The sequence below is a fragment of the Sinohyriopsis cumingii genome, chromosome 8, assembly GCF_028554795.1.
Source record: "Sinohyriopsis cumingii isolate HCF-2022 chromosome 8, ASM2855479v2, whole genome shotgun sequence".
NCBI lineage: Eukaryota > Metazoa > Mollusca > Bivalvia > Unionida > Unionidae > Sinohyriopsis > Sinohyriopsis cumingii.
This window is the reverse complement of record NC_142968.1, coordinates 100,248,819-100,261,375: the sequence shown is the minus strand read 5'-3', so window position 1 is coordinate 100,261,375 and position 12,557 is coordinate 100,248,819. Positions and strand designations below refer to the sequence as shown.

At 34.4% G+C, this 12,557-nt stretch overlaps 1 protein-coding gene across 1 annotated transcript in view; it reads right to left on the bottom strand.

The window, feature by feature from the left end:
• Nucleotides 1-12,353, bottom strand: part of LOC149794236 (V-type proton ATPase catalytic subunit A) — a 35,364-nt gene extending 23,011 nt beyond the window's left edge. Inside the window, exons 1-7 of the mRNA XM_089968366.1 lie at nt 12,258-12,353; nt 9,787-9,880; nt 8,986-9,114; nt 6,118-6,207; nt 4,967-5,091; nt 3,621-3,758; nt 2,082-2,233 (exon numbers count right to left, since the gene is read on the bottom strand). Coding sequence (XP_089824492.1) covers nt 2,082-2,233; nt 3,621-3,758; nt 4,967-5,091; nt 6,118-6,207; nt 8,986-9,114; nt 9,787-9,880; nt 12,258-12,260 — 731 coding nt within the window. The 5' untranslated portion in view covers nt 12,261-12,353. The remainder of the gene's footprint in view (nt 1-2,081; nt 2,234-3,620; nt 3,759-4,966; nt 5,092-6,117; nt 6,208-8,985; nt 9,115-9,786; nt 9,881-12,257) is intronic.
• Nucleotides 12,354-12,557: the final 204 nt, after the last annotated feature.

The window sequence follows — 12,557 nt, the reverse complement described above, 5'->3', positions numbered from 1 at the left end:
ATTTAAGACACATACAATGAATAAAATAGATGGTTGATGTGGTATGCATCTCAGACGAGTTCTTTACAAATATAACACTATTTCAGACACCTGTACAGAGAGGTTCCACTATGGTTGTGCAACTACTGGTACTTCATATTATCAACGGCAAAAAAGCACGTACAAGGCAATTTTATTTTTTGCTGGTACAAAGGTTAATCAGCCAATATCATCAATGTATGGTCCATAGTACTACACATATCTAGCAACCTACATGTCCATGACATCCGTGTCCAATAGTCACACAATATCATCAATGTATGGTCCATATTACTAAACAAATCTAGCAACCTATGTGTTAAACAGTCACATGATATCAACAATATCAATGTATGGTCCATATTACTAAACAAATCTAGCAACCTACATGTCCAAGACATCAGAGTGTCCAATAGTCACACAATATCATCAATGTATAGTCCATATTACTAAACAAATCTAGCAACCTATGTGTCCAATAGTCACATGGTATCAACAATAAATCCCTTTCCAATGCTGCTGTATAAACATTTTTACAAAATAAATAAAAGTGACATATTGTTCATACAAAGGAAAAAAGCATACTTAATTCTCAATGTATTTATTTCAAGAATGACCAGAAATGTAACACTGTTGCAACAACTTCAAGAAAACCAAATTCATCAAGCAGAGAGCATATGTCAATACAGTATTCACATGATACAAACAAAAAACATCACAAACAAGTGTTCTATGTTTAAAGAATCTTTCTCCAGATGGTTGCAAATTACAACTGATTGAAGCCAATTGATTCTGACCCAACACCCAACATAAAAGTCAAAATGGGGTGGAAAAGGTCCAAGGAAACTTGGACTATCTAATCCTCTTCCACTATCATCATGGTCTATCAAGAACTTAATCTGTACACAATTAAAAACTTTAGCTCCAGGTTCACTTAATAAGTAAATATGATATATGTCTACATGAACCACATACAAAGTTTAATTTTAGTGGCTTGGTTCAAGTGAAAGCCTTTAACTTCAGCACGGCTTATAAGATCATATAACTTGCAGTCATCAATAAACAGAAAGCAGAAAAATCCAAATCAGGCAGGACCTTCAGCAAACAAAGGTGTGGTTATTAATTTGTTTTGAACAAAAACAATTAAAATATTGGAATAAAATCACTGAATTAGAAATATGAGTGGTCTCATTTTTATTGCTTCACACACCAGCAATCAGTTGCACACAAAAGTACTGACTGTAAAACTGTCCAGAAATAAAATATGGTTTTACACTAACTGAATTACTGTCAATGACACAAACAATATTACTAAATTATTATTATTATTATTATTATCCAACACAGGAATCAGTTTTATTCAGGAATTTGTAATGGTGCGTCTGGTTGTTGTAAAGTCTATTTTCTATAGTTTTTCAAGCTCCACACAAGTCACAGCATGGTGGTAGTGATGTTATCCTACCCAAGAGAGGTAACCAACGATAAGGACACTTTTTATTAACTCCCTGCACCACCTCCTAATCTTTGCCTGGGTATATTGTGATGCCCTCCACCTGTCCACTGTCTATCCAACAAAAAACTCCTCGTAAACTGTTACAAATTCCTCAAACCTGGTATGCTACTTACCTGTGTGATAATCATCTATAATGAAGTAAGATTTTGAGGTACACCTCCACCTCTTTAAATAATTGTTGGAAGTCAAAGATCAATAATAAATAAACTGCAGTTAGTGACATTTTTTATTATTTTGATTTGTTAAACATGAAATGATATCATATGCGTAGTTAACAGGTTTTGTGGTACATGGAAGTAGCTCTAGATTTCAATAATCTACAAATTTAATAGCAGGGTAGACTGAATGATACAAGGGATTATACTGTACATAGGAAATGAATGTCAAGTAAATAATATCATTTTAACCTTTCTCAATATGAAGGAAATGTTCACTGACAATGCTGGCAATACCTACATGACCCTTGGAGGAGGGCTGTACCTATGATGGAGAACCTGTTGTGCACACACCCAATTTATTAATATGGCAATAAAGTATGTTGAAAACTTACGGAAACAATGCATCTAACACTCTCTGACCAGTAAGGAGTGGATGATTTCCTGCAAGCTTCTCTGTGACTGGACGCATCTGACGTACTGGCCAGACCTGCAACATCGTGAACTTGGACTTCTCTCCTTCAAACTCTGTTTCAAGAATAACATCCTGTAAGAGAAATTAGATTAAGTTTTGATGAAAAGACAATATTCACTTGATTTCATGGCAAATAACAGAAAGCCTTCAGGTATCTATGATATCTTGGCATGTTAAAAAACAAATACAAATGTATTAGTTTCCAGTTGACTATCTTGTTTGGAATAAGAATAACCGAGATTCGTGGACTTAAAATTCTTCCAAACTTTAAACAAACATTCAAACGTCACCACACTCTAAAACACTGTTCTGACATGCATGTGAATTTAAAAACAAAATTACACACCAAGAGAAATAAACAAATGTTCAGTGCTAAAGCTGTAAATTACATTTATGTCCATTTTTTATTTATATATTTTTGAATAGATACGTTAAGGTTTCTGCATGTAAAAGGTAAGAAAACCCTATTAAAATGATATAATCATATCTAACCATTGATGCTACTAGACAGACAAAGCAGAATTATTAACCTATGTTTCAAGCTGCAAGCTAAATCAAGTCCAGTGTGACTAAGGTTTCACAAGGTACCATATTAATACCCACCTAAGTCATGTCCAGCTACAAATAACATAGATCCTGATCTGTCATCACATGACGCACCAACAGATAAGGGTCTATGATGCATAGATCAAGATCTCCATCATGTGATGCAGATCAGGGTCAATGTAGCTTACAATTTAAAGGATTAAATATAGCATTTAAAACTGTCTAATAGTGAGATTAAGCTAATAATAGTGCATAATATACTCTGATTTCAACAGCACACCCACAAATTAATAAGCTAGTTCATTTACTACATGGCATTATGTGAAAAGGTTACTAAATTAGGTTGTTGTTGTAGTAAGGTTTAATGTTATTTTTCAGCACAAGATAGGCTATACATGGAGACCAGAATAACTGGTAGAGGAAGAACCCTGGAAAACAATGGGAAGAACCACGAGAAGCTACTGGCAAGCTTTCTCATGTACCCATGTTAGCTAAGCCTGAGACTTGAACCTACATTGACAATGGTGAGATGGCAGTGATCTTGAACAGTGAGCGCTTTAGACCACTCGGCCACTCAGGGGCCCCAACTAGGTGGTAACAAGTATGACCAAATGGATATAGAGGCATACATAACAATACAAACGTTCCTGCAGCTTAATGTAGGACCTTTAATAATGGAGTCACTGTTATATTCATCCCTTGCACTAAATACATATTCATATGTTTCACCTGTAAATTACATTATGATAAATACCTTGCTGCTCATGCAGCTGACACAGGAATCAGACTATAAACAAACAAAATTCTACACATGTAATACTGCACCAAAGTTTATGCTGAATATAGCAACTGACACAAAAGAGACTCATTACTCAAAGGTGAGAAATAGTTTTTAAGTACTATTTGGCCTTACATTGATATCATACGATCCAGGCTCTGCAATGTATTTTATTGTTCCCTTGGCTTTTGGTGGCAACATGAGCTTGTGTTTGATGAGAATGTTTTCATACACCACTCCATAGACATCTCCACCTGTAATATGGCTTCCCACCTGTAAAAATGAAAATGACAAAATTTTAAACAAAGCACCCAACACCATCTTTCCTGAATAAACTGACCACAAGGTTGCCCATGATTGCTATGGCAATGGTACAGTTTTGGTGTCTATGCCATCTTACACACACGAGCCATTAGAGCTCAAATGAATAACTGAATAATTGAAACTGAATATGTTTCCATGACTATTTTAATAGTAAATTGGTATTTGAGTATATTCATTTGCTTAGTAAGACCTAAAACCAGACTTGGCAGTCAACCAAACTCAACCCAGACAAGACAAGGTGAGTAACCCACACAGTTCAAAACCTGACCTCTCACTAATTTCATGCTAATTTTCCTATAGTGTCAGCATGTTCAACCACTCATACATTATGTCACACACAGAATATTTCAAATTTGTTCCCCATGTGAGATTTCAGTAGTGATGTCATTATTTAATGACCAATCTGACGTGATGTTTTCTGTTGCTATATAACTCATCTACTTTGATCCAATTTTGAAGGTCCACACTTCCAATATACCAGCAGTGAATAGGCAACTTTCAAATCTGGTTGGTAGTTACTGTTTATCCTGGACTGTAGTTAATGTTTAACCTGATAAGTAACAATCCTTACAAGCAGTCAGAACTTAACGGATTATTCCCTGCATGAGAGAAGACCCCAACTAGCCTCTTAATTATTACCGTGATATCAGTTTTCTACTACCAACAGTCTGGTAAAAATATAATAACATCAGAGACAATACTCTGATCACAATTTCTTTTACAGTATTCTTTTAACCTTCTAAACAAATCAAAATAAACCAAAAATTTATGTACAGTGACTATTAGCAAGGCACTTACCACTTGGAAACACTCAAATGCTTACGATGATGGCATTAGCTTGGGTGTCAATTCACATTTTGCAATGTGGTAATAGCTCTGCTGTATAGTAATTTCTCCTGATACAGTTCAATGGGTAATGCTCAAGATTACATAACGGCCAGATTTCCCATAATAAACCTAAATTTTACAATGCTCTGAAGAAGGTTTTTCTGTCAAAAGCACCCTAGAAGTCAAATAGTTTTGTTCTGATTCAAGTTTTTGATTCACCATCATTGTAAAACATACACAAGAACATACTGTTGCTCAAAATTGTCTTAATTTATGGAACCATTTTTTTAAAATGATCATGCACTATTTACAGAGATAACTGGACATACCCTGAGATTTCCAAATGGCTCAAAATCCCACTTCTTTGATCTATCCAGGGCAGGTGTGTTAACTCCCTTTGGAATGTAAATGCTCTTTGTCAAGTTGCAAATGTCTTCCAAGGGACGCTGAATGCCTGGAGAAAGACGAGAAAAACAATCAAACTTTTAATTTGTCAAATACGACGTTTTTTAATATTATGTGGATTTATGTATACAGATTCTGAAAAAAGGTAATTATACCAAATTCCCATTTAATTTACATTCCATTTGAATTCCATGTGAACTACAAAGGTGTTCTAGGAGTTAGTAGTGAGTCAAATGTGTAAAACATTGGTCATAGTTTTAATATCCACCCAGTTGCCTCAGAAAAATGTTTACATGATCTTGATAACTGAAACAAAATTTGTTGTAGGGTTTAACAGCATTTTTCAGCACAAGATAGGCTATACATGGCGGCCAGTATAATTGGAGGAGGAAAAACCCAGGAAGAACCACCGACCCACAAAAAGCTACTGGCAGGTGTTCTCACATACTAATGTCAGCTGAGGCTGAGACTTGAACTCACACTGACAGAGGTGAGATGGCAGTGACCCGTAATGGTGAGCGCTTTAGACCACTCGGCCACTCGGGGCCCCTTGAAATAAAAGTAACAGGAAAGAAAATTATAAAGTCAGAAAAAGTCCCTATGAATTCTAAAGTGATTTATGACCTGCCATAAACAGGCCATGCTGACTTTATGCGAAAATAAACTTAATAATTGTGTTATAATGAAAAAACCAACATATCCTTTACTTGGTATACTTGATAAGAAAAGTTTATAATCTTGAACTGATAAATATCTTCTGAATTATTAAGTACTAAGTTAGTTATTCCTTTATGGACAACCAATGGCATACTATTTTAGGTAATCACCAACCCATATAAATTGTAAGTGGTATTGTTTGAACCATTAGATACACAAAACTATCAATTTTTTTAAACAGTTCAATGCTCCAACATTTCACACTGGTCTTGATCTGTCCTTTAGAACAAAACAGGTTCTATGCCAATGAACCTGGGAAACATCGTAATAATATACATGTACTTCCTCAACCCAAGTGCATGAATCACCAGTTTGGCATTTATCATGACAAAAATATGAATTAGTATTGTTTACTTACCATCAAAAATACTACCCATAATTCCTGGTCCAAGCTCAACAGAAAGAGGTTTGCCAGTCCTAAGAACGGGGTCACCAACAGTGACACCAGCTGTATGAAGCTAAGGAGTACTAGTATCAACACAGTGAAAACTGAAACAGCTTTAGTAACAACTTTAATTTTCTAAGTGTTCTTTAAAATAGGGATGTACACTTTCATGACATATTTTACAACATCTTTATCAAAATAATTTCAATAACTCATTCCACATTCTGCTTTCCATATTATAGAATATAACTTCTTCAATGTATGAAACGTATTTTAAAGTACATCTTTGCTAGCCAAGATTCCGATATGTTAACCCTATCTACACCTTGGCAGATCGATCAGATACTTTAGTGCTTAGGGTCTGAGAATTCTATTGGATGCAGCAGCAGGCCACTGCATCCAATCAAACTCAACTTGTTCAAGTTTGAACACTGTTCCTACTTAATTGAGACAAGGGGAGCACACAACTGGAATGGACATGTAAATAAGCAATTTTCCACTACTGGTCTGTGTTTGTATAAATCCACCTGTAATGGCTTCTCTCTGGTATGTGGTCACACTTTTTATGTAAAACTTACAAAGTATCCTTTAAGTCAATTGCCTCCAACATTTTTTGGCCATAAACAAGACACCACTTCACATGTAATTGGCTAGTTGGCATTATACACTAATAGAGGCAACTTATGATATCCAACAGATGTCGCTAGGACAAAGCAGTGACATATCTAACTGATCTGCCTAAGTCTATATTGGGTAAAGATATATTGGACCTTTGGCCAGCACAGATGATTAAAGTAGCTTTTATAGGGTAAATATCATTTTGTATCAATTCTCCACCTCTTGTATCAACATGTATATTGGTATGATAAAAGTAATGATGCATGCATGTATGTATGTATGTATGCATGTAGTCCTGGAAATTTGCAATGTAACCTTTTGCATTACCAATAAAGCAGTCAAAGTTGACCTGATATCACTAACTTTGCATATATTGGTCTAAAAAGCAAATGTAGCAATATGACATGAGTTCCGATATAAAACGACTGTGGCATGGCTCCCAAAACTTCATGTACATATATTTCTCTCATACATGAAAAAAAAAAGTGCAAAAAATAATTCGTAAAAAGATCATCATTTTGAAAGAGAGATCACATATAAATTTGAAAATAAAACAATCATGGTGTAGCTCCTGAAATTTCAAAATTTTACCAATTTCTTGAAGTTTTGAAAAAATAATCATCAGAAACATGAGTATCTGATTCAATGGCAGGGCCTTTTGAGAACTCTGATCTTAGTTTATTGTTGAAACATGTCAGCTCATACTGCGATTTATGATGGTAACTATGCCAACGGAGCATGTATTTTTGTACCCACTTTTGTACCCCACACAACCCCAGCCATTTTGGGTACATGCTTCATTTTCTTCAGCTAACTGACTTGGTTGGTTATAATGTGATTTGGTACATAATAAGGTCAAGTTCTGTAGATCCAACCATCGTGTTATAGCGGAGTGAAACTGTATTAAGTAGAAAAAACTTGTGATATCAGACATGTTTAACAGTGTTTCTACCTTGAGGCAAACTTTGATTTAGATAAACCATTCTAGAGAAAAAGAAATAGATGGTTCATATTGTTGCTACAGAAGGCAATTCGTGCTAAGGGAGCCAACCTGGACATACTGTTCATAAAGCATGTCCAAAGAAACAAAAACTATTATATTTGATCAAACGTGCTGGGCTTTATAATAATTGGCTAAGGGAACCATTCCATGCAGTTCTGATACAACATTTCCTGAGGAAGAAAAGAGTCAGATATTGTTCCCATGGGTTTTGCAAAGAAGTTGAAAATAGCAATGCAGCTAGACAATACCCATCTGACCTTGTACCATCAGTGTAACTTTCATCCCGAATACACTGGCCTGAGACTGCAAGCTAGCTTGACATTTGCTCAATACTAACAAAACTGACCAATCAAGTAAGGGCAAATATAATTTTGATGGTTCTGTCATAAGACACAGACTGGACCACCAGTAATCCTAAACTTGAACCAAATGCCCTACAAAAAATAACAAATTAATTTTCAAGATTGGTAAAATATAAAAGGTAAAAATATTGAAATTCTTTAAAATGTATATCAAATAAATAATGGCAAATTAGGTAAAATCCTAAAGTACTGAGGCAAAATTTCTTATATAAACCACATTCTCAAAGTCTAAGATTTTGTCTGATGGCATATCATCAAAAAGCTTCACAAAAATTTCTGTCTCAAGGGATGAACTCCAGCTGAGGTTCAAATTTGCTTATGGTTGAAAAAAAAAAGGAGCCCTAAATATCTGGTATCTTCCATAAAGGAACAATACAATCGACAAGATAGAGATTTGGGTCATCATGTATTTCATGCAATCAAGTATATACAAACAGTGTAGATTTTGAAAATATGAACCATTATCTTTTGCAGTTGTTCACACTGAATTATTATTTATAGTTTTAAAAGAGTGTTATTTATTACATCAGTGTCTATGACATAACTAATAATGAAATGTGGTTCTCCCCATTTTCAAAATGTGTTATCATTCCACCTCTCGTTTCATCGTTGAAGAAGAATTATCTAAAAACATGAAGCACATATAAAATTCCTTTAAATATGTCCAAAAATTACAAGGCATCAAAAATATGGCACAATAAACTTTGGTGTCCAATGACATACAGAAAATATACTAAATGAGGTACTATCTAAATCTCAATGTGGTCAAACTCGATATCCGACTTTTGTCTTTGCAGAGCCATGCCTGTTGCATATGTGTTTTTATAAAGTAAACATTAACAATTCAGAAAAAGATACATGTATCTTCGTAAACTTGAATGGTAGCCATATCTCCTTCCAGTCGAATGATTTCCCCCACCAGTTCAGAATGTCCTACACGGACCAACTCGTACATAGCTGACCCAGACATGCTCTGGGCTGTGACGACTGAAAAAAAAACAATGAAATTTAAATTTATCAGAAAACATTTGCATTTATAGTTGTCATAATTTTATATCCTTGGAATTTAGTGCTGGACAATTTGTTAATACCTACAACTCTTGAATGGACCAATACTTTACTGGTTAAAAAGATTTTCAAGAAGGATACCATGAGAGCCAAACCTGATGTTTGTGGAATCCATTTTCATTCCTGACCAACCAGACCTTACAATGAACATGTAAACTTTTAAGACAATCCTCATAACAGTTTTGGATAAACAGCATTAAGAAAACTTGTGCAAATTGACAATGGACACCATGCCACAACATAACCTCTTCTGGTGTTTTGGGTTTTTATGGGTTCAACATCTTTTTCAGCATGTAACAGACTATACATTGTGGCCAGCATTTCTGGTGAGGGGAAGAAAGTGAGAAAACCCCAAGAATTAATGACCTATGGGAAACTACTGGCACATATCCTCACATACCCATACTGGCAGAGTCAAGACCCTAACACACGCAGGCAGGTGAGATATCAATGATCATTAAAGTGGAGAACCTTAGACAACTTGGCCAACAGTGGTCCCAACCAGTAGAGCCACACAAAAAAACCCAAAACATTTTCTGAGATAGGGTAGCAAGTTTTGAAGCCTAGGAAAATCCTCTAACTGTAACATACCAGGTCCAGATACAGCATACACATATCCAAACAGAGACTCCTTGTCTGTATCTCTGATCTTCTGGGTTGCTTTAGCCCTTTCTAATCCACCAGCCTAAAACATGAAAAGTAAAATCTGTATATCAGCATTTATCATCAGTATATTAAGTTAATAAAAAAATATATTCATTTAGGATGTGTCTCTAAAACATGAACTGTACTCCATGTACCTATCAAACTTCAGTAGTCACAAGGTGAATCACATCAAAATTTCGTGGCTGCAAAAAAAAAATCATTTATTGGTCAGCTGATTTTTAATCAAAGATTCAGCAGCCATCATCAACTGAATTTGATCCCTTTATTACTTATAACACCTAAAAAAAACATTCCAAATCTGGCCTAAATTCTCCAGATTTCAAAAATTAGATAATCAATTAACAGCTTGTTGTTTACACGTTAGACTACAATTGATCATACAATGGCAATACCATTTCTTTTTAAATATCCTAGAAAAAATAGTTTTACTGAAACTTCAAAGAAAACTGATTACCTATGAAGAACCAATCATTGTGTGTGTGTGTGTGTGTGTGTATATATATATATATATATATATATATATATATATATACACACACACATATACACACACACACACACACACTATGCAAATGAAAAAACAAATTCTGTCTCAATGTTCTACAATTATTTTATGTTGCCTCAGAATAACAAATGGGCATTTGGTCCTTTAGAGTTGCCTTCAATAATACATGCACCTTTACCAAAGCAAGCTGACAACCTTTGATCAAAGGAAGTCAGGAACAAGCTTAAATAAAAGCAACGTTTCATTTTTGATAGTAATTGGAACATATTTATTTTGAAGTGAAGGTTTCCTGTTTGCAACAAAAAGTTCATGCTTATGATTTTGCCGCAGCAATATATTTATTGTTTAAAAATACTAGAAATATAATTTGGATTTTATGCTGCCAGAGAAATCTACCAAGGCTGCAACTTCTGCAGTGACAGGTATTTAAACGTTAATATTATATTAATGTTGACCACTTCAGCAATGCTGGTTGTTTTTTGTAAGGTTTTTCAAGGTAAAACTCATTTGACATTTCCATACCTATTTAAAGGCTTTAAAAGCTCTGTATATGAGCATGAGTAAACATCATCAAGAAACAAATGAGAACACTTTTGTATGCACATAATCTGAGCAAGTTACACAGATACATTACAAACATATTGGGTCTACCCAGTCCATATATGACTGCACAGGTTATGTATTAAACTTATTAGTTAGAGGCTCTACACTTGACTGACCATGCATAAAGATGGTTACTTGAGGTAGAAACCACAAGACTCTCAACCGAAAATGGACAATAAAGTGAACTAAATAGCATCTGACAAACTGTTTGTTTAAAATATGGTAAATGCTGGTAAAAGGAATGTGCAGATGCTATTTTCTAACTGATGCATTATGATTCTGAAAGTTTTCCTCTGGCATCCGGCAGACAGTTTTCAATCAATAATTCTGAATTTATAGTTGCAGATGTGACCATTTAAGTTGCAACTCAGAGCAACAATGAAGAGTTACAAACTGCTGTAAAATATAAAGACACAAACTTGAGAATTTAAAATTTCATACAACTGAGTTCAATTCATGTTCTTCATTGCTTTTACTGCACATTTCAGTACGAAAAAATATCAGACAATTAAAATCTACTTCTAATATGTTTATGCATCAGGTATGTCTCTTTATGTAGTTATGAAAAAAGATAAGAAACAATTCTTTTTAACCTGCTTAAGACTCACAAGGTCATGCATATTTTGTAGGTCACATGATGGTTCAACATACAAAATATGTATTTCAAGATCAATTTAACAATGATACAGCTAGCATATTAAATCAGCGATGTTTATATTTCATCCCAATTACCCTTTAGTGGTTTTGTTTGTAGGGGCATATTGAAGATCAAACAGGTTTTATATTCTGTACATTTATAAACAGGAAAGATTCACGTATAGCACAAAGTTTAAACCCTATTAAGAAAAAAATGTAGAATGCATGTACTGGACTATCAAAAACTAAGTCAAAATCATTTTAACCTTAAAAATATTTACTCAAAATATCATTATTTTCCCCATGCAAGCACTATGTCCCGAAGCTGCTCCAATTTATAAATAATTTGAAAGCTACATGATGCCTTCATGGCCAACAAATGAATAGTTCATCATCTTGGTGATTATTTTTCATGAAATTGGCCATATTTACATAAGTCGACAATGTGTGAAATTACTTTAATCAGCAGTTTAGCTACTAAACCCAGAAGCCAGTATACCAGACGCAGAGGATTCAAGTTCCTTAGAAATATTAACAATATCAAAATGATTATCTCAAATTCATTAAAAATGAAGGTATAAATGTGTATTAAAGATTGAATTCCTGTCCTTATCTTTGCCTCAATCAACACAAAACAAATTTAAGTGCTTACCATTTTGATCGATTTAACCGGTGACTCTCTATCAGATGCTTCTCTATCATATGATGTCGGCCACTTCCGTTATTGGGACTTCCTTCCGGTTATTTAATATTCTAATGTTCGGTTATCTAATACAAGAAACGAAATTCCGATCCCAGTACATCTCATATGCTTTGCGTTTATTGAACGCAGTGAGATTAATTTAGAATAGTTATAGCAGGAAAACAAAAGATTGTGATTTTTGTCCAAATACAATTATTTTTCGTATGGACAAGAAGTGGTATATTTTATTTATTAAGATTATTTGTTAGG